The sequence below is a fragment of the Pleurodeles waltl genome, chromosome 3_1 (genome assembly GCF_031143425.1).
Source record: "Pleurodeles waltl isolate 20211129_DDA chromosome 3_1, aPleWal1.hap1.20221129, whole genome shotgun sequence".
Classification (NCBI taxonomy): Eukaryota; Metazoa; Chordata; class Amphibia; order Caudata; family Salamandridae; genus Pleurodeles; species Pleurodeles waltl.
Window position 1 is genome coordinate 783,720,186 of NC_090440.1, and position 23,044 is coordinate 783,743,229.

At 44.4% G+C, this 23,044-nt stretch overlaps 1 protein-coding gene across 1 annotated transcript in view; it reads right to left on the reverse strand.

Annotated features, from left to right (window-relative positions):
• The window catches only part of CTR9 (CTR9 homolog, Paf1/RNA polymerase II complex component), a 248,932-nt gene that overhangs the window by 11,367 nt on the left and 214,521 nt on the right, over positions 1-23,044 (reverse strand). The window contains exons 21-22 of the mRNA XM_069223613.1: positions 6,202-6,351; positions 5,259-5,413 (exon numbers count right to left, since the gene is read on the reverse strand). Coding sequence (XP_069079714.1) covers positions 5,259-5,413; positions 6,202-6,351 — 305 coding nt within the window. The remainder of the gene's footprint in view (positions 1-5,258; positions 5,414-6,201; positions 6,352-23,044) is intronic.

Genomic DNA, 23,044 nt, shown 5'->3' on the forward strand with positions numbered 1-23,044 from the left:
CACCACCTGTTCATTTTCCCAGTTCTGAAAGTTAAGTTATTATACTTTTATTTACTTTAGGGCCAAAGAAAATCTACATGCTGTGGTAAAGATGGACCCACAACACATAAAAAGGACACTAGTTCCACATCATTTAACAGCTCAACAGCAGTCCTGGAGGCGTCATGATCGTGGCCGCTTCAGTAAATGTCCCTACACTATGAATTGGAGGCCCAATGAAGGGACAGTACAAGGCATAAATCCCTGGAAATAACTCTGCTTTATTTATATATTTTTACGGAATTCATCAAATTTAGCTATGAAGAGCCACTCTACACCAGGGGGACCTGGACATTCCAAGAGAAACTAGTGGCTCACTACCAAGCGTACATAAATACAAAAACCCCAGTGTGCTTTTTGTCCCCTGTATGTGTCTAGACAGGTGTGGAAAGAGCAGTTTTGAACGTCACTTAGAGCTCTCAAATTTCCAGACTCCAGAGCTGAAGGACAGTGTTTGTTTAGTAGAGCATTCAAATGATTTATAATCACTCAGGTATCAGCCGAAGAAGTGAATGCACTGAGCATTCACTCCCCCTAGAGGCCACCATAGCTCACATTTTCAAAGCACACTTGTGGAAAGGATCACGAAGTGTGGCTGACTAGGGGGGCAAGTGGGTCACATGCGTCTATGAAGGTTTTGAGAACTGCAATTATAGGTAAACTGTGTGTTCTCCAGCAGTCTAAAGTATATTAAAAAGCGCAAAGTAGCTCACCTTATCTAAAGAGGTTATGTAGACCTGCTTGTCCCACCAAAGAATCTACTGTTGCATCTGTATACTTAATCAGGCTGCAGTGCTTAGTAAATGTATGCCTGTTCAATCCTACCTGGTCTTTCTGCATACAAGAAAGCTGTTGTGAAAACACCTCCCTTCACAGGAGACCGTTCAGAAGCCTCAGATTCCAGGACCTTCAGATGACTTTCAGCAGTACAGGAGAAGCGCTTGAGAGGCAGTCACTTGATGTACTGCTCAAACTGCTCTATCTTGTCCACCCTGGGACAATCAAAGCATTTTGCAGGATTCCTTTTATGCCATGCAGAGAACCCTTGGGACCAGGAGTAACAGCTGGAAAGTTTATATGACGATATTGACATATCTCATCGAAAACGCTTCACCCCGAGTCCCATTTTGGTAATACATGTTCGAGAATTGTCCCATGTCACAAAATCTATTTTAAGATGACCCTAGCATATGAAGATTTTCTGTACTGCTGAGAGAGTCTGCTTGGTTGCTGTGCAGATTTGGCAAGTAAATAGCTTCTTGGCAGTTATTGCCATTTCATCCGCTGCTGGCCCTTTCATGAGAGGAGCTTCGATCTAGCTCTACCTTGCTTCAATATATAATGCAATGAAGTTGAGTTGCTCCTTTGATTCAGGGCTGTGGTTTTTAGCAGGCAAGGAAGAAATGCTAGATGGCTCAGACAAATGGCCTGAAGCTCAATGACATTTATGTGCATACTCTTTTCAGTAAACAACCATCTGCCTTGCATCTTACATGTGTGCCCTCATCCTTCCTTTAAGACCTCAAAGTTATTACTATTTGATACTACAGGTTCTGAAAACGTAACAACCTTTCTGAAGACTGTATGATATTCTCGATCAAACCTATGTTAGTTTTAAGCCTGCTGCCACTGTAAGTCTCATGCATTGTCTGCAGTATGGGAATAGTGGAATGCGGTGCGGGACAGTATGTGCCCCATAAGTGGCTTGTATCACCAGACTGGGGCAAAACGGTTGTGGCAAGAGCAATCAGGGTTGCAACTCAATATAGTGAAAGAAACGCTTTCCCCTGGGAAATGTTGAGGTATGCTTACAGATAGGTCAGGATCGTTGCAGGTGACAGACAACTGTACCTCAGGGTGAGCCAAGGGCAATGAAATAATTTTAAATAGGTGGACTCCAATTCTTATGTCCCCTTCACATTAGATCTTTATAAGCCAGTAGTCTTGGTGTGGAAAAACTTGGCATCCCGCCTGGAATGTACGTGCTGCAACTGACACTAGGCATTGTGTATACACTTGGATTGACTTAAGGCCAAACAGAGAAGCTTTGAAATGATAGAGCTCTATGATGCTTATTTTTACATCCCTATTCACCAGAACCACAGGCAATATCAACGATTTATTGTGGTAGGGCAGCACTAAGGATGTTAAGAATTCTCTTTTTTGTAGTGGTTAGGGGCCCTTTTGATGTTTGACCATCCCTCAGAGACTTGTTTAAATTCAGAAGATCCAAGATCTATCTCCAGAAACATGTCATCCTTATCACTAGAAAACACCTGGAGTAGGAACCTTAATTGCGCTGACTTTTTAGGCTCCTTCTCTAGTCCTCCTCTGAGGAGTCACTTAATCTACTTTTGCAATGGCTACAATAATGATTCTCCTTCAAGGCTGGCAGGTGGCATGGCAGTTTCTGCAAAAAGCTCTATATTACCCTTGAAATTCAGAGTTGTTAAAAAAAATGCAGCACTCTGAGGACAAGGAAGGGTGCTGTTTCTGTAACCATTTTGATACTAAGAAGTGCATCACCTTGGGTCATGCCAAAAAAGACACATCTCTCATCTTTCCATGCACTGCCACAGGAAACCAAAGTGCTCTTCAGCCATCTTTGTCGACAGAGAGCCGTTACTCCCACTAGATGGCAGAAGCCTTCACTAGAACCATCTATGGCTTTATCAATAAAAGCAGGTGTGGATCCCCTCCTAATCGCATTTACTGTATCCAGTTTGTATTCTTAAAGGAGATGGAGGAGTGCAGTAAGGCCAATCCACATCTGTCAATCGTAAAGAACCATGATAGCAAGCGGTGTGTCTGACCTAACAGACTGTGCAGCTATGGAACCAACTCTTTGTCCAAGGCATTAATAACGCTACCCTCTCTATCGGAGGCAGGTATGATCATGCTGCATGATCTTTACAAGGTAGGTGCAGCAATTATCGAATCAGAGTATGGATGGTCTGCAACGAACAGAAGGGCGGAATTTTGTGCACAATATTTTTTTTCTCCAAACATGCAATGACAGCTGGACTGATAGATGGCGTCCTTCATCAGTCTTACCCCTCCGCTGCCAACAATGAATAGGAATAGATTTTATATACTTAAGTTGGTCCTTAAAATTGTAAAGAAACATGGTTGTTTGGCTGATTTCATAGGAAGGGCAAAATTCTTTGCAGGATTCTCCAGAAGTACATGAAAGTTGGATATTCCATCTGGAGTGGCATGAGTCAGAGCAAATGTTTCCCATGTCCCAGCCGCATGAAGGAATTCCTCACAGATTGCTTTGGCATGACCTTCATCATGCATATCAGATGTCCACTGGAATAAGATGACGATGGGCTGGAGCAGGGGCTGATGATGGGATGTAAAGGGACTAATATGATGATGGGATGGGCAGAAATTATGTCCGGGGCAGATGATGAACACAGAGCTGAGGTACAGACTGCCACTTGGAGTGCAGCTGGAATGGCCAGCTTTGCAAACACATTTTCCATCAGCTGCTGAAATGACAATGACATACAGTTGGACCTGTGCCATCTGTGCCTCACTGTGGTTTTAAGTGGTACCATCCATACGGAGGTTCATAACCTTCATAACTCCCATAGTGATTGCGATCTTCATAATTACACTTGACGTGTTGATTCAGACACATATTTCGGCTAGTATTTAACTTTCAGTTGTTGTGGACAATATGGCTTTTGGGATTGGTCCCTGTCTTTGAGGACATATTCCAAATCTACTTCATCCTTTTTATCCAGAATCTGAGTAGGAAGATGCTCTGATAAATTAATGGTACGAAAACCGTTGTGTAAAACTCAGAAATGCTTCCAGTGAAAACAATCATAATGTCAAGAAAGTCCAAGCTTCCAGGCACAAATGGTGCCATAGTTGGGCTGCTCATGATGAAGAAGCAATCACTGTCGATGAAATGATGACCCACTGACAAATGGCGTGCCGCAGGCACTGTGACTGCCAACAACAAAGTGCCTGCTCACTGATTGGTGTTTTTACAGTTTACAGGATTTTGCCCTTGGATCACACTTTTGGTGGGAAAGGCATAGAAAATCCACTACTGCTGTTTTTCATGACAAATAAAAGACAGCTTTGTCTGGGGGCTCCCTCTCATGGTGGCGCCTTGGGGAGTGGGAGTGTTCAATGCTATTCAGCTCATTTGCATACTTTATGGTACTTTTTAAAATGGATGAGTGTGCTACACTGTATTCGAGCCTATAGCTATTTTAACAATGTTTTGTTGCAGTCTTAAAACTACCAAGGATTCTCAGCATGACAACAGGGAATAATTCAAGCATGTGAATTTATGAAAGCTTCAACGCTACAGAACTAACTTGATACTGGTTAGGAACTTTCTTTCACTAACAGTGGATCAGTTAGGATGCCAAAAATGTGTGTACCTAAATTCTGGTAAAACAGAAATTCCAATCGGCAATTTAGAATTAGCTTCACTTCACATTTTTGCTGCCTGTATTTAAGCACCCCTTTTGGCATGGTTAGCCTGCATTTATTTGCCTGGTATCTGATATAATTTCGAGTTAAAGTGCACTAGGTTCCTGCTAACCAGGTCCCCAGTGCCAGATCTCTTTCCCCAAAGCTGCACAGTTGTTTACCAACTGGCAAAACCTTTAGCATCCTCTGCAAGTCCCTAGTAAATGGTACCCCTAGTACCTAGGGCCTGGGGTACTAAAGAGGGTCCCCTAAGGGCTGCAGCACGAATAGTGCCACCCTAAGGGACCCCTCACCAAGCACGACAAGCTGCCATTGCAGGATGCATGTCTTGGTGCAGACAAAAGTGAAGACACAACCTGGCACTTTAAGTCACCCCTTTAGCAGGCCTTACAGCCCAACTTTTTTAGTGCACCATAGAGACAGCCAGCTTCCTACAATGGCCATCACCTCATGTTACCCCTTTATGAACTATATGATCTTGGAGGTTATCTTCGATTTCAACACGCATTTTGACCTTCAGATCCTAGCAACAGCAAAAACTGGAAAATGTTGCTTTATATTTTTGAAGACAATTTTGATTGTCATACAAAACAAGGTGCTTGTATTTTCAAGGTTATGTTTCCATTAATGTGTTCTAAGCACTTGATATACGATCTACACATTAATGAGAATACTTATATAACCTTTCAACTATGGTAGGTTAGATTGGAAAAAAATGAATCCCTTAGGGAATGAAGAGTAAAGAAGCAAAATAAAATTACTTTCTCCTCCTCTTCTTCTTTTTCTTTTCTCCATTCTCTTCTCCTCCTTCCTGTTCACTCCCACTACCTTTCTTCTTCCTCTTCTTTTTGATTGGCAAGTCTTCATCAGAGTCATCGTTAACAAACTCCTCGAAGTCTCCAGCTTTCTTAGACCGCTGCAATGAAAAATGTAATAAGTATTTCATGTAAAACAATGGACATTATCTGGTAGAAGGCGGAAATGGCACACAGCTATAATGCTTGGCATCTGCATAACAAATTGCGCAGCGTCCCAGAGCCTATTTAAATTATCTATTTTCAAAACAAAGTTCAAAACAGCACAAAGGCATCCATAATTCCTCATTCGCCATCAGGAGCTTAGCTGTAATCAAAGGATACTGAGGGGGTATTAGCTAATTTTCAAACATAGTAGGGCATTGATCAAAATATCTCCATGGTACCTCACATTTACAAATTGACCAGAACTGCACTATTCCAACTCCACCTTTACAGAGAATTGAAGCGTCTATCCTGGCCCCATACTGGTGTTCTCTCAAACCTATCAAGCCTCTTCAAAACAGCAATGGCCAGTCTCAAAGCCATACCACATGCTGTAACCAAACCCATCAAATGTGTTAACAACAAATCACTCTTGTTTTGAGAGAGGCCCACCAGATCCACCTTGATGCCAGGATCTAATTCAAAATGGAATGAATCTCTCACAGAGCCCTGCATCTGGTTAACCAATGAAGGTGGAAGCGGGATACAAGAAGCAAATCTAGTTTGCTCTTTAAAAGTCAGTGTGAAAAAGTTTAAAGCATTAAACCAAACCTTATCATGTAAAGAACCATGAGTCTAACAGTTGTACTGAGAACCTAAGATTTAATCCAGTCCTGAAAACACAACAGAAAATATGAATTTTCCAGCGGCAGTCTGATAGTAACACAAAAATTGTATACAGTACCCTTCCGCCACCACCTCCTTTCTTCTTTTCCTTTGGACCATCCATTTCTCCAGCAGTAAACGACAAGAGGTTTTTGGTTTTCTCCATGTACTGAGCTCTTTGTTCCAAAAGCTTCTTTTGCTCTTCTTGTTCTTTGCTGCGTTTTTCCTCCTAAAAGTAAAGTAAAAAATATATGTTGTGATAAACAACTTTTCTGTATTTTAACTTGCCAAGATGTTTTCTTGCTTACCCTAGCTTGAACCACTTTGGAAACTGTTGCCTATTTTTGCAAATAAATAGCTTGATAATAATCGAATTTAACATCTCACAAAGATAACAGCCCTACTAAATTTTGGTTTTGTAATACATTTCAGTTATTTGAAGGAAGCCTCGCAACTTTACTACACCTCGTTCTACTCAATGCTGCTTTTTGCTGGTCACATCCTTCATTTGCAGGTATTCTTTCTATTTAAATAAGCATTGGCAAATCATCTACAAGAGATCTATTGACTTTGTCAATTTTTTTTAGCCGTGCTGCACAGCAAGCACAAGCTCCGTGGCAACATGGCTAAAAGTAAACAAAATGAAAGCTAAGATGCAGTCAATGTAGCTCGCGTCCGTTTTTTCCTTTGTTTTTTTAAACTTTCAGGCATGTTGTATAGCGGCTACACTGCTGTGCAACTGGGCTAAAAAGCATTATGTCCAACCAGAATAGAGGAATGGGTGGGAGGGAGAAGAAGGATGTGGCGCTACAGACAAAGATTCTGACTTCGAACCTGGAGACCAAGTGCCCATCACCTCAACATCCTGTGATTCTGGGCAAATCACAATCTCCCCTGCCTTAAAAAAAGATGAATAATAATTTGTGTAATCTCTCATGAATTCTGGGACAGGGTTATGACCACTTCCCATAGGAAGTGGTTGTATAGGGGGCTTAGTGACCCCTCCCCAAGGACAATTAGCCCATTGGCTACTACCCTACAAACCCCTAACTCCCCTTAATTCAGTATTTACAGAAGCCTCCGCCACAAGAGAAGCAGATCCTGATGGCTTAAGACGAGAGAAGACACCAAACAGCTGCAAAAGCAGAAGAGGAGAGAAGAAGCAGCTGACCTGATACCAGCCTAGTTGAAAACCGCATCAAAATTGACTTGCCCTTCAGCTGTTGACTCCAGAAACCTGGGAGGACTGCCTGCCTCTGAAAGACTCAAGATCTCCCGCTAACAGCTGACCTGTTTTAAAGAATCTCCAAAAGAGAAGACTCTGAGGTCTCTAGAACATCCAAAACACAACACCCAAAGCAACCACTGCACCTATCACCTCTGGCCCGAGCTGAAGTGGGCCACCAGTGCCAACAAGGTTCCCCAGCCCTCGAGAGCTCGAGTTAATTGTGGTTTCAATCCCCCTGGGCTCCACCCATGTCGCCTGTAGCCTCTGAACGCAGGCCCCCTCAATCAAGACTGCTCAGGTAAAGAAAAAACCAACACCTAGGGACACCACTGCATTTGTTGTCCCTGGGGCGTGGAGATGAGGACCAATGCTGTCCTCCAAACCCCGAGCATCGCAAGGTCTGAGCCCACTTGCTGGTTTAGCCTGACTAGCTTCCTAGCCAGTGCATGCAGCCTCTTTTCATTGTGACCGAACTCCAGTGAAACGCATGTGGCACCTGACTCTGCAAAGCACTTCTGCACCCAGCCACCCCAGTGCATCCAGAAGTAACTTGTTGTTGTTGCCTTGGACCTCCCCCATTCTTACCTTAACTCCAGAAGATTGGCCCAGTACGTCACTGTGAAATGCCTGAATGTATGACATATTTTTCACCCATATGATAACATTTGGTATCCGATGCTGAGAAGCACCTCTGCACTCGGACCCCACTCCCCCAGTGCCTGCTGAAGTGACGTGTTGGTACTGCCTTGGACTTTGGCCCATACTCACCGTAACTCCAGAAGATCGGTCCTGTAGATCGCTGCTAAGTACCAGTTTGCAGAACATTTTCTCCCCCCCATAGGATAACATTGCAGAACTTGGCTATTGCAGTGTCCACTTTTTAAAGTGAAAATAATTCCTACTTAAAAATGTACTTACCTGAACGATTTTTCTCTAATGCCTAAACACATATAAAGATACTTGCTATTTTTATAAACTGGAGTGGATCTCGTTTTTGTGTCTTGTGTCTCATTTATTGACTATTGTGTGTATTTATAGATGTCATGCACTCCTCTGTGTTGAGCCTAAGGCCCCTAAAGAGAGCACTTGGAGATTGCTTTGCAAGCCCGGTCAACTCACTGGGGAACCCCTGGACACTTTACACAATATTCACATGCCACATAAAGGCCAGCTTCCTACACAGTCAGTATGGAAAATGTTACTTGCCCAGTAGACATCTGTTTGTGGCATGTAGTGATGTAGATTGACATGCTTTGCATTTTCTTGCTATTTAGTGTTGGGTCCGGAGTGTTACAAGTTGTTTTTCTTCAAAGAAGATGTTTTTCGAGTCAATGGATTGAGTGACTCCTCCCTCTCGGTGAAACTGCCCATGGGCATCGAGTCCTTTGTTAGATTGTCTTCCCGCAGGTGCGTGAGAATAAGAAATGAGAAGAAGTATAGCGAAAGATGTACACATGGGTCTGAGTGACACATTGTAAGAAGTTGGCTCTGTATGCACTATTTCAAAGTAAGGAATAGTATGCACAGAGTCCAAGGGTTCCCCATTAGAGGTAAGATAGTGGCAAAAAGAGATAATACTAATGCTCTATTTTGTGGTAGTGTGGTCGAGCAGTAGGCTTATCAAAGGAGTAGTGTTAAGCATTTGTTGTACATACACAAGCAATAAATGAGGAACACACTCAGAGACAATTCCAGGTCAATAGGTTTTTGTATAGAAAAATATATTTTCTTAGTTTATTTTAAGAACCACAGGTTCAAGATTTACATGTAACACTTCAAATGAAAGGTATTGCAGGTAGGTACTTTAGGAACTTTGAATTAGCAAAATAGCATATACAGTTTTCACATAAATCACATATAGCTATTTTAAAACTAGACAGTGCAATTTTCAACAGTTCCTGGGGGGAGTAAGAGTTTGTTAGTTTTTTGCAGGTAAGTAAACCACCTACGGGGTTCAAGTTTGGGTCCAAGGTAGCCCACCGTTGGGGGTTCAGAGCAACCCCAAAGTTACCACACCAGCAGCTCAGGGCCGGTCAGGTGCAGAGGTCAAAGTGGTGCCCAAAACACATAGGCTTCAATGGAGAAGGGGGTGCCCCGGTTCCAGTCTGCCAGCAGGTAAGTACCCGCATCTTCGGAGGGCAGACCAGGGGGTTTTTGTAGGGCACCGGGGGGGGGGGGGGACGACGACACAAGTCCACACAGAAAGTACACCCTCAGCGGCACGGGGGCGGCGGCCGGGTGCAGTGTGCAAACAAGCGTCGGGTTTGTAATTGAAATCAATGGGAGACCAAGGGGCCTCTTCAGCGATGCAGGCAGGCAAGGGGGGGGGGGGGGGCTCCTCGGGGTAGCCACCACCTGGGCAAGGAAGAGGGCCACCTGGGGGTCACTCCTGCACTGGAGGTCGGATCCTTCAGGCCCTGGGGGCTGCGGGTGCAGAGTCTTTACCAGGCGTCGGATCTTAGAAGCAGGCAGTCGCGGTCAGGGGGAGCCTCGGGATTCCCTCTGCAGGCGTTGCTGTGGGGGCTCAGGGGGGGGCAACTCTGGCTACTCACGGTCTCGCAGTCGCCGGGGAGTCCTCCCTGAAGTGTTTGTTCTCCGCAAGTCGAGCCGGGGGCGTCGGGTGCAGAGTGTCAAGTCTCACGCTTCCGGCGGGAAACGCAAGTTGTTTCAAAGTTGCTTCTTTGTAGCAAAGTCGCAGTCTTGGGTGAACAGAGCCGGTGTCCTCAGGAGTTCTTGGTCCTTCTAGATGCAGGGCAGTCCTCTGAGGATTCAGAGGTCGCTGGTCCCTGGGAGGAGAGCGTCGCTGGAGCAGTGTCTTTAGAAGTGGGGAGACAGGCCAGTAGAGCTGGGGCCAAAGCAGTTGGTGTCTCCATCTTCTCTGCAGGGTTTTTCAGCTTAGCAGTCCTCTTCTTCTTAGGTTGCAGGAATCTATCTTGCTGTGTTCTGGGAGCCCCTAAATACTCGATTTAGGGGTGTGTTTAGGTCTGGGAGGGCAGTAGCCAATGGCTACTGTCCTGGAGGGTGGTTACACCCTCTTTGTGCCTCCTCCCTGAGGGGAGGGGGGCACATCCCTATTCCTATTGGGGGAATCCTCCATCTGCAAGATGGAGGATTTCTAAAAGTCAGAGTCACCTCAAACTCAGGACACCTTAGGGGCTGTCCTGACTGGCCAGTGACTCCTCCTTGTTTTTCTCATTATCTCTCCTGGACTTGCCGCCAAAAGTGGGGGCTGTGTCCAGGGGGGGGGGGGGCATTTCCACTAGCTGGAGTGCCCTGGGGCATTGTAACACGAAGCCTGAGCCTTTGAGGCTCACTGCTAGGTGTTACAGTTCCTGCAAAGGGGGGGGGGGGGGGGGGGGGGGGGGGAGTGTGAAGCACCTCCACCCAGAGCAGGCTTTGTTTCTGTCCTCAGAGAGCACAAAGGCTCTCACCACATGGGGTCAGAAACTTGTCTCTCAGCAGCAGGCTGGCACAGACCAGTCAGTCCTGCACTGAACAAATGGGTAAAATACAGGGGGCATCTCTAAGATGCCCTCTGTGTGCATTTCTTAATAAATCCAACACTGGCATCAGTGTGGGTTTATTATTCTGAGAAGTTTGATACCAAACTTCCCAGTATTCAGTGTAGCCATTATGGAGCTGTGGAGTTCGTTTTTGACAGACTCCCAGACCATATACTCTTATGGCTACCCTGCACTTACAATGTCTAAGGTTTTGCTTAGACACTGTAGGGGCATAGTGCTCATGCACCTATGCCCTCACCTGTGGTATAGTGCACCCTGCCTTAGGGCTGTAAGGCCTGCTAGAGAGGTGACTTACCTATGCCACAGGCAGTGTGAGGTTGGCATGGCACCCTGAGGGGAGTGCCATGTTGACTTAGTCATTTTCTCCCCACCAGCACACACAAGCTGGCAAGCAGTGTGTCTGTGCTGAGTGAGGGGTCCCTAGGGTGGCATAACATGCTGCAGCCCTTAGAGACCTTCCCTGGCATCAGGGCCCTTGGTACCAGGGGTACCAGTTACAAGAGACTTACCTGGGTGCCAGGGTTGTGCCAATTGTGGAGACAATGGTACATTTTAGGTGAAAGAACACTGGTGCTGGGGCCTGGTTAGCAGGGTCCCAAGCACACTTCTCAGTCAAGTCAGCATCAGTATCAGGCAAAAAGTGGGGGGTAACTGCAACAGGGAGCCATTTCTTTACACACATCCTTTTTTGCAATGAGGAAATATAACAAATATACTCCTGTTCCTTGATATTTGGGTGGAACTGGTTCTATAGCTCCTTTTGAAAGGAGAGCTTGTACCTGTTCTTTAAGGAGGGTGAGGGGTTCTTGAGATGACCTGTGTGTGGGAAAAGGGATATTGGAAGGTGTGGTTGTGAGCTCCATGCAATAACCAAGTTGGAAATTGGAGAGGACCGATTGGTCCGATGGAAATTGGAGAGGACCGATTGGTCCGATGTTGTGTGTCCATTGAGTATAGAAGTCTAAATACGTCCCCCAATAAGTGTTATATGGGGTTTGGGTATGTTGAGGAAGTCAATGCTTTGTTGTAGAACCTGAGCCCCGAGAGGAGTTGTTCTTGTCCCGCCTCTGAAATTATGACCTCTGAGTACTCCTCTGAAAGAGCCTCTGATAAAGAAACCGGAGGCACTTTTGTTTTGAGAGGTGGAAGGCTCTGATGAAGTTGTTGATTTGTAACCCCCTCTATAGAGTGGGCGACAAAAGAATCCTCTTTGTGCCCATGACTGAAGAGCTCCCATGGCCAGTGTCCATGTCCTTTTTTTATTTTTTTCCCAAGGTGGAATCAACTTGTGGACCAAATAGGTGTTCTTTATTAAAAGGCACATTTAACACTGTTTGCTGTACTTCTGGCTTAAAACAGAGCACCTAAGCCATGCATGTCTTCTTATTAGGATACTTGTGTTTATGTCTCGTGCTGCTGTATCTGCAGCATCCAGCACATTCAAATGGAGTTATCGGCAATTGTTTGCCCATCCGACACAATTTGTTGGGCACGTTTGCAATGCTCTTCTGGGAGATATTGGAGGAGATCCCCCATTTCATCCCAGTGAGCTCCGTCATATCTAGAGAGTAGGGCTCGGGAATTGGCTATCAGCCAATGATAAGCAGCTTGCGCAGATACTCCTTTGCCTGCAGCATCAATCTTTTTACTCTGTCAGGTGGGGTAGAGCATCCAGTGGCCTAGCTATTAGCTCTTTTCCTGGTGGCAGTAGCCACTATAGAGTCTGGCGGCACTTTTGATGTGATAAATAAAAAAATACAAACCAGCTCTTTCTTACCCTTTATCTACCCTTGGTGTTATTATTCTTGAACTGACAGGCTCTTGAAAAATGTTGTTTGCATGCTGCAGCATACCTGTGAGCATAGGGAGATATTGGGTGTTCCTGTGTATGGTGGTAAGTGTCAAATAGAAAATCCTGTTCAATGGGATCCTTATGTAAAAGGTACATTATGGTATGCAGTTGCCCTAGCAATAACTTGTTGGTAGCTTGTAGTATCCTCTAGATGGGAAGGTCTAGCGGGATACAAGTCTCGATCAGTATTAATAACTGGGTCTTGATCATAATAATCCCAGGGATCCGGATATGGTGGTATTTCCTCTAAATAGTGTTCCTCAAATAAATGGTGAACCTTGTGTGGTGTGGTCTACTTCATTCGGAGAAGTGGGAGAATGAGGGGGAGAAGAAGTAAGTGGACGTGTAGTAGGACGAGCTGGAGGAAGAGGGCGAACAAGCTCCTCTGTGGAAACAGTCTAATCCTTAGGGAGTTTTTTTAGGTGCTGAGGTTTCCAGTGCCTCCTGGGAGGTTAGCTTTCTTTTTAAAGTAACTGTAAGGGAAGCTACAGTTCGTCCTGTGCCTTCTTGAAAATAAATTTTGCGCTGTCTTGCGTCCATTGCTCTAATATGGATTGAACAGACAAAGGCGTGGTGGAGGAGTAGCTTTGAGTCCAAATGCTCTGAAGGAACATGTTCCATTGTTTTTTTGCACCAAAGTTTTTTGGTCGGATCTTTTTCGGTGCCAAACTCAGATCCAAAGATTGTCAGCTTGTAACCGATGCGATCAGTGCAGAGTGCTTGGTGGCAGAAGGTCGGACCGAAGTTGATAAGGTCGGAGCTGAAGATGCAGGCACTGTCTTTGTGGTGTTCGGTGCCGAGCCAATGGGCGGGGCATCTGAAATTGTTTCCAAAACCACCCATGGCCTGAATGCAGTGGTGTTCCGGTGACCTTGGTATGGAGTCTTTTTGGAGGTTTTGTGGTAAGAGGTGGGGCCACTGTACTCACTGTTTGCACCACGGTCAATTCTTGGCTCTCAATGACCGATTGGTAGTCTGAATCTTGAATGGAGACAACTTCCTGGTGAGAGGCTCCTCCTCATGGTCTTCCCCGAAAATATCTGGAAGGCCATCTGGAGATCTGCACGCCACCTCTAGCCTACAAGCTCATCAGTCCTGGGGCGTCTTCTTGGACCGGAACAATCGACATGCCTCACATGTAGCCTATAGATGGTCCTACGGGAGGCAGAAGTTATACTTCCGATGATAATCAGTGTAAGGGTACTTCGAATGGCACAGAGGGCAGAACCGAAGTGGTGTCTGTCCCATCGGGCTTACATTCTCTCCAGTGCCAAAGGTTTCAAGGCCTAACAGGCCTCCACCCCAAAGGGTATATGGTTAAAAAAACTAGAACCAACAACTGAGAAACCGTCGATGTGCGAGTCAGAAAACCTCATTGAATGTACAATACAGTTGAATAGAAAAGATAGAGGGAAAGTCAACGACCAGAGCTTGCCAAAGACAAAGCAAAGAATTACACATCCGAACAAGACGGCGGGTGCAAACCATGTGTCTCTACAGCCACACATGCCATCAAACTTTTATTTCAAGGATAATGAAAGCATCTGGAAAACCAAAATCAGCAAATTCCAGTGTTTTGTCATATTTAAACTGTAAACTTAAAAAAATACTTAGAGAAATCACCAGTCAAGGCTATAGTTCACTTGTAAGTAAATTAAGTGATACATGATAGATTTGCAACAAATAATTATTTTATTGTAAGTGTTTAGGAGATTGACACTGAAGCTGCAGGTTGCCATAACCCTTGCCAATTTCAGATTGCTAAAAAGATCTCTTTACTACTGCATCTTAATGCAAGTTAGAAAGCACAACCTAACTCTTAAAATAAAATAATGATTTCTTGCACAGCTATCAAGTTTCTCATACATTACTGACAAGTGAAGCAAATGATTCTTTAGTAGCCTTGAAGAGGTATTTAGTTATGAAACAAATGATGGTATTTGATCTTTGATGGGGACTTTTAAAGTTTGGAATGTATATTAAAAAATGAATATCAATGAATGTCCCCAAAATGGTATTCAGGTACTAGCTCATGGCCTTTTTGGAAAAACAAACAAGTAGCCAGTATTTTTCTTTTTCTTAGAAAAGGTGGCAACTCTATTTGAGGATAAAAGTGGATTTGATAGGAATCAAGAATGGAAGTCATACACATTCACTCCATAGTAAAATGGCAATGTGAGTTTTTAAAAGGAGAATGGGGGCATAAAAGCTCCCCACCTCGCATTAGTTTGGTCATGTTGCTTCCAGCGCAACTCAGCTGCTGCACTGACCAATTTATCTGAGGTGAAAATTAGTGTGGGCAAACAAGTGGCCATAATTATTTACATAGAAACATTGTTGTAAGTATATATAAATGTCAGTGTGGAGCTAAATAAGGATCTAGGTGAACATATATTTTATATATATATATTTTAAATGTATGTATATTAATAGAAACGGATGCCCACAAGACTACTTTAAGTACTCAGCAAAAATACTCTATGATGCACAAATTATCTTTAATAGTGTAAGAAATACATCCCTGCATCAACACAGCTGGATGCAAAGACCTTGTGTAGTGTTGATGACTTTGGTCCTGCTCTCCATTCTATTGAGCCACCTCTTGCCTGCAGCATCCATTGTTTTCCCGATTCCAAAAGCTCTGGCATTGGAAGCATTATAAGAAGGCTTAACTCACATGCACATAGAAGATGTGCTGCAAAATCTCTATTTGAAGGAGTTAAATGGAACTTTTCATTTCCAAGACAGTTTTGGAAAGTATGTCTTTCACGTTTAGCAACACAGGAGATCACTCCAGCTACTAAAAGTGTTCGCTATAGTGTTTTCAAAGGGAATATCAATTAGTTGAGCAATTTTACTCATGAACACCCTGCCTTGAAAAAAAAAATGAATGAGCACAGTGGTGCTCATGTAAAGCGCTGCACTGTCTTCCAGTCAGGTTGAGTTTGCACTAATTGAGGTACTTTTCCCCTTTTTTTGCTTGTTCAAACACAGCAGATGGATCCTAATTAAGGTAAATCAATGTGTTTTTGTAACCTGCAACTAAGCTGTTAGAAATTTAGTATGCAATTTTAGGACTAACTAAACTGGCCAGGCTGCTGAAATATCAGACAGAGAACAAAGTCTGAGTGCTGTAATACTTACCAGAGCCTTAGCATGTTCATAGGATGAAGTAGGACTCCTTGCTTGCTTTCAAAAATTACAGTTGGCCTGCTAATAGTCAAAACAATTGAATGATGGCGGAACATGACTTTTAGCAGCCTTGAGTCCAGTTTAACTCGTGGATCATAAACAGAATTGAAATGAAGAGACAAAAACATTAAGATTAAGCTTTAGCCCATTTTTATGATTTATAGCTTTAACAGGCAGTGATTGTTTTGTGATCCATAAATTACAGTTAGTTGTGGTTAGTGATGGGCTTGTATGATTTATCCTGCCACAGATCTCTAAGGGCTCGAATGTCCAAGGTTTTATGAGCTATCTGGTTTTCACAGCCTGAGATGCATGTACCCTTGAAAAGCTGTGTTGCTGTGAGAGGAGAGAAGTAAACCAAGGTTCAGTCACCAGTTTGCCAAGAGGCGCTTCCTATTTTACCACTGGAACTACAAAGTTTGTACTGATGTTCAGAAAATAATTGTACTAAATACTCTTAAGACTATTTATGAAGTGTACACCTTTAAATGGCAAAACAAACTGGATTGTCTTTGGGTGTATGACATGTTTTCAGGTATGCTAACTCAAAGATGCTCAGGTTAAACAGATATCTCCCGTGGGTGGCTAGCCTAAAATCAACTTTTCTGGAAACAATCTACCACCGTGGCATTAGGCTTTTGTGCACAATGTCCAATAATCCTCTCAGCAGAAAATCCTGATTCAGAGGTATTGTGATACAATGTGGAATAGTGTAAATTTGATGCCTGTTTCATATTTGCATTTAAAAAAATGTGGTTTGATACTATGACATTTGCTGGATTAAATAAAGCATTGAGAAGCTCTTGCAGATTAGCCAGCTACAATTACAATGACAATCCTTGGATATTATGTGGAAATAAAGGTTGTAGGCCCGCCTCAATTCTATGGAGCCACTGTTTGAGAGGAAGCACATCATTAGGATGCATCTGATGTTCTATAGCCATCTAAGCTTCCTTGTGCCTCAGGGAGCAAAGGCATGATCTCTGACGTTTTTCTGGGACCAAGGAGAATGTAATTTGTTTTCTATTAGAGCAACCAGAATAGACCACTTTAAGACAGAAGCCTATAAAACTGTCCAGTAAACATTATAACTTGTTGGAAGCTCAATTTGGTTATATAAACTTTGCTGTTCCAGGGTTGACTGATGGTGTTAGGAAGAAACTAAAAATGAAGACACTGGTTTGAGTTTATTGTACACACTACATCCAGTGTATGATATTGGTAGTATTTATTTATGACGCCCAGCATCATTGAAAAACTTGCTGCTTCACTGGTTTGTAACACGTGTCAAAAGTAGGATCATGATGCTGTAGAATTTCTCATTACCTGTATGTTATTGTATTGTGAGCCTATACTTTTTAATGGCAAAATCATAGATGCATTTCTTGCTAGCGAGTTTACACATTTTAATGATGAAAGCCTAAGAACATTTCTTTTACTACTACTGAATAATTAGGAGATTATTTGTATGGGTATGGTATACTTTTAATGGTAAAAACAGAAATACACTTCTTGTACCACAACCGGACAACATGAAAACTCTGCTATTGTTTCTTACAGAGTCTGAATTGTTACCACCCCCTAACTTTAAGGCTAAGGTATGGTGTTGAATGAAAATGTCACTTACCCAGTGTACATCTGTTCGTGGCATCAGTCGCTGAAGATTCACATGTTGTGCATAGCCCGTCATCTGGTGTTGGGTCGGAGTGTTACAAGTTGTTTTTCTTCGAAGAAGTCTTTCGAGTCACGGGACCGAGTGACTCCTCCTCTTTGTCTCCATTGCGCATGGGCGTCGACTCCATCTTCGATTGTTTTCCCCGCAGAGGGTGAGGTAGGAGTTGTGTTGTAGTAATAGTGCCCATGCAATGGAGTGACTAAGTACGTACCTATTTAAGGTTTAAATAATATATTTACAAATGTACAAAGCTTAAGCTAACTTCCGAACTGCTACAGGCTCCCGGGGAGGCAGGTGGGCACATGTGAATCTTCAGCGACTGATGCCACGAACAGATGTTGTAAAGAAATGGCTCCCTGTTGCAGTTACCCCCCACTTTTTGCCTAATACTGATGCTGACTTGACTGAGAAGTGTGCTGGGACCCTGCTAACCAGGCCCCAGCACCAGTGTTCTTTCACCTAAAATGTACCATTGATCCCACAATTGGCACACCCTGGCATCCAGATAAGTCCCTTGTAACTGGTACCTCTGGTACCAAGGGCCCTGATGCCAGGGAAGGTCTCTAAGGGCTGCAGCATGTATTATGCCACCCTAGAGACCCCTCACTCAGCACAGACCCACTGCTTACCAGCTTGTGTGTGCTAGTGAGAACAAAATAAGTAAGTCGACATGGCACTCCCCTCAGGGTGCCATGCCAGCCTCTCGCTACCTATGCAAGTATAGGTCAGTCACCCCTCTAGCAGGCCTTACAGCCCTAAGGCAGGGTGCACTATACCATAGGTGAGGGTACCAGTGCATGAGCATGGTACCCCTACAGTGTCTAAACAAAACCTTAGACATTGTAAGTGCAGGGTAGCCATAAGAGTATATGGTCTGGGAGTCTGTCAAACACGAACTCCACAGCACCATAATGGCTACACTGAAAACTGGGAAGTTTGGTATCAAACTTCTCAGCACAATAAATGCACACTGATGCCAGTGTACATTTTATTGTAAAATACACCACAGAGGGCACCTTAGAGGTGCCCCCTGAAACTTAACCGACTGTCTGTGTAGGCTGACTAGTTCCAGCAGCCTGCCACACTAGAGACATGTTGCTGGCCCCATGGGGAGAGTGCCTTTGTCACTCTGAGGCCAGTAACAAAGCCTGCACTGGGTGGAGATGCTAACACCTCCCCCAGGCAGGAGCTGTAACACCTGGCGGTGAGCCTCAAAGGCTCACCCCTTTGTCACAGCCCAGCAGGGCACTCCAGCTTAGTGGAGTTGCCCGCCCCCTCCGGCCACGGCCCCCACTTTTGGCGGCAAGGCTGGAGGGAACAAAGAAAGCAACAAGGATGGACAGCCCCTAAGGTGTCCTGAGCTGAGGTGACTCTAACTTTTAGAAATCCTCCATCTTGCAGATGGAGGATTCCCCCAATAGGGTTAGGATTGTGACCCCCTCCCCTTGGGAGGAGGCACAAAGAGGGTGTACCCACCCTCAGGGCTAGTAGCCATTGGCTACTAACCCCCAGACCTAAACACGCCCTTAAATTTAGTATTTAAGGGCTACCCTGAACCCTAGAAAATTAGATTCCTGCAACAACAAGAAGAAGGACTGCCCAGCTGAAAACCCCTGCAGAGGAAGACCAGAAGACAACAACTGCGTTGGCTCCAGAAACTCACCGGCCCGTTTCCTGCCTTCCAAAGAACTCTGCTCCAGCGACGCCTTCCAAAGGGACCAGCGACCTCTGAATCCTCTGAGGACTGCCCTGCTTCGACGACGACAAGAAACTCCAGAGGACAGCGGACCTGCTTCAAAAAGACTGCAACTTTGTTTCAAGAAGCAGCTTTAAAGAACCCTGCAACTCCCCGCAAGAAGCGTGAGACTTGCAACACTGCACCCGGCGACCCCGACTCGGCTGGTGGAGAACCAACACCTCAGGGAGGACCCCCGGACTACTCTACGACTGTGAGTACCAAAACCTGTCCCCCCTGAGCCCCCACAGCGCCGCCTGCAGAGGGAATCCCGAGGCTTCCCCTGACCACGACTCTCTGAAACCTAAGTCCCGACGCCTGGAAAAGACCCTGCACCCGCAGCCCCCAGGACCTGAAGGACCGGACTTTCACTGAAGAAGTGACCCCCAGGAGTCCCTCTCCCTTGCCCAAGTGGAGGTTTCCCCGAGGAAGCCCCCCCTTGCCTGCCTGCAGCGCTGAAGAGATCCCTCGATCTCTCATTGACTTACATTGCGAACCCGACGCTTGTTCTAACACTGCACCCGGCCGCCCCCACGCCGCTGAGGGTGAAATTTCTGTGTGGGCTTGTGTCCCCCCCGGTGCCCTACAAAACCCCCCTGGTCTGCCCTCCGAAGACGCGGGTATTTACCTGCAAACAGACCGGAACCGGGGCACCCCCTTCTCTCCATTCTAGCCTATGTGTTTTGGGCACCACTTTGAACTCTGCACCTGACCGGCCCTGAGCTGCTGGTGTGGTAACTTTGGGGTTGCTCTGAACCCCCAACGGTGGGCTACCTTGGACCAAGAACTGAACCCTGTAAGTGTCTTACTTACCTGGTAAAACTAACAAAAACTTACCTCCCCCAGGAACTGCGAAAATTGCACTGTGTCCACTTTTTAAGTAGCTATTTGTGAATAACTTGAAAAGTATACATGCAATTGAAATGATTCAAAGTTCCTAATGTACTTACCTGCAATACCTTTCAAACAAGATATTACATGTTAAATTTGAACCTGTGGTTCTTAAAATAAACTAAGAAAAGATATTTTTCTATAACAAAACCTATTGGCTGGATTTGTCTCCGAGTGTGTGTACTTCATTTATTGTCTATGTGTATGTACAACAAATGCTTAACACTACTCCTTGGATAAGCCTACTGCTCGACCACACTACCACAAAATAGAGCATTAGTATTATCTATTCTTACCACTATTTTACCTCTAAGGGGAACCCTTGGACTCTGTGCATGCTATTCCTTACTTTGAAATAGCACATACAGAGCCAACTTCCTACAGATGTACACTGGGTAAGTGACATTTTCAGTTCAATGGCATCTGTTGCTGTAGATACACATGTTGTGCATAGACTAGTAAGCAGTTATCTCCCCAAAAGCTCAGCCTGTAGGAGTGGAAGTAGTTTGAAATAAGGTTCTTAACACGGCTTGACCTACTGTGGCTTGTTGTGCGGATAGCACGTCTACACAGTAGTGTTTGGTGAACGTGTGAGGCGTAGACCATGGGGCTGCCTTACATATTTCGTGCATTGGAATATTCCCTAGGAAGGCCATGGTAGCGCCTTTCTTTCTGGTTGAGTGTGCCCTTGGTGTAATGGGCAGTTGTCTTTTTGCTTTAAGGTAGCAGATTTGGATGCACTTAACTATCCATCTGGCTATACCCTGTTTAGATATTGGGTTTCCTGCGTGAGGTTTTTGAAATGCAATAAACAGTTGTTTAGTTTTCCTGATGTTTTTAGTTCTGTCGATGTAGTACATTAGTGCTCTTTTGACGTCTAATGTATGTAGTGCCCTTTCAGCTATGGAATCTGGCTGTGGGAAGAACACTGGTAGCTCTACCGTTTGATTTAGGTGGAACGGTGAAATAACCTTTGGCAAAAATTTAGGATTGGTCCTTAGGACTACTTTATTTTTGTGTAGTTGGATAAAAGGTTCTTGTATTGTAAACGCCTGAATTTCACTTACTCTTCTTAGAGATGTGATGGCGATGAGAAATGCAACTTTCCAGGTTAGGAATTGTATTTCGCAAGAATGCATAGGTTCAAAGGGTGGACCCATGAGTCTTGTTAAGACGATGTTGAGGTTCCATGAAGGAACGGGTGGTGTCCTTGGTGGTATAATTCTTTTGAGGCCTTCCATAAACGCTTTAATGACAGGTATCCTAAATAGTGAAGTTGAATGGGTAATCTGCAGGTATGCAGATATTGCTGCGAGGTGTATTTTAATGGAAGAGAAGGCCAGGCTCGATTTTTGTAAGTGTAGTGAGTAGCCCACTACATCCTTTGGAGATGCGTGTAATGGTTGAATTTGATTCTGATGGCAGTAGCAAACAAACCTTTTCCATTTGCTTGCATAGCAGTGTCTAGTGGATGGTCTTCTAGCTTGCTTTATGACTTCCATACATTCTTGTGTGAGGTTTAAGTGTCCGAATTCTAGGATTTCAGGAGCCAGATTGCTAGATTCAGCGATGCTGGGTTTGGATGCCTGATCTGTTGTTTGTGTTGTGTTAACAGATCTGGCCTGTTGGGCAACTTGACGTGGGGTACTACTGATAGGTCTAGCAGTGTTGTGTACCAAGGTTGCCTTGCCCATGTTGGTGCTATCAGTATGAGTTTGAGTTTGTTTTGATTCAATTTGTTTACTAGATATGGAAGGAGAGGGAGAGGGGGAAAAGCATACGCAAATATCCCTGACCAGTTCATCCATAGGGCATTGCCTTGAGACTGCCTGTGTGGGTATCTGGATGCGAACTTTTGGCATTTTGCGTTCTCCTTTGTTGCAAATAAGTCTATTTGAGGTGTTCCCCAAAGTTTGAAGTAAGTGTTTAGAATTTGGGGGTGAATTTCCCATTCGTGGACCTGTTGGTGATCTCGAGAGAGATTGTCTGCAAGTTGATTCTGGATCCCTGGAATAAACTGTGCTATTAGGCGAACGTGGTTGTGAATTGCCCATCGCCATATCTTTTGTGCTAGAAGGCTCAGCTGCGTTGAGTGTGTCCCCCCCTGTTTGTTTAGATAATACATTGTTGTCATGTTGTCTGTTTTGACAAGAATGTATTTGTGAGTTATGATTGGTTGGAATACTTTTAGTGCTTGAAAAACTGCTAGCAGTTCCAGGTGATTTATGTGCAGTTTTGTTTGATGTACGTCCCATTGTCCTTGTATGCTGTGTTGATCGAGGTGTGCTCCCCACCCCGTCATGGAAGCATCTGTCGTTATTACGTATTGTGGCATTGGGTCTTGGAAAGGCCGCCCTTCGTTTAAATTTATACTGTTCCACCATAGAAGCGAGAGGTATATTTGGCGGTCTATCAACACCAGATCTAGAAGGTGACCCTGTGCTTGTGACCATTGTGATGCTAGGCACTGTTGTAAGGGCCTCATGTGCAGTCTTGCGTTCGGGACAATGGCTATGCATGAGGACATCATGCCTAGGAGTTGTAATATCATTTTTGCTTGTATTCGCTGTGTTGGGTACATGCGTTGTATGATCTTGTTGAAATTTTGAATTCTCTGTGGACTTGGAGTGGCTAATCCTTTTGTTGTGTCTATTATGGCTCCTAGGTATTGTTGTACTTTGCACGGCAGAATGTGTGATTTTGCATAGTTGATGGTGAAACCGAGTTTGTAGAGGTTTTGTATGACCTGATTTGTGTGGTGTGAGCACCTTGTCAGTGAGTTGGTCTTGATTAGCCAGTCGTCTAGATACGGGAATACGTGTATT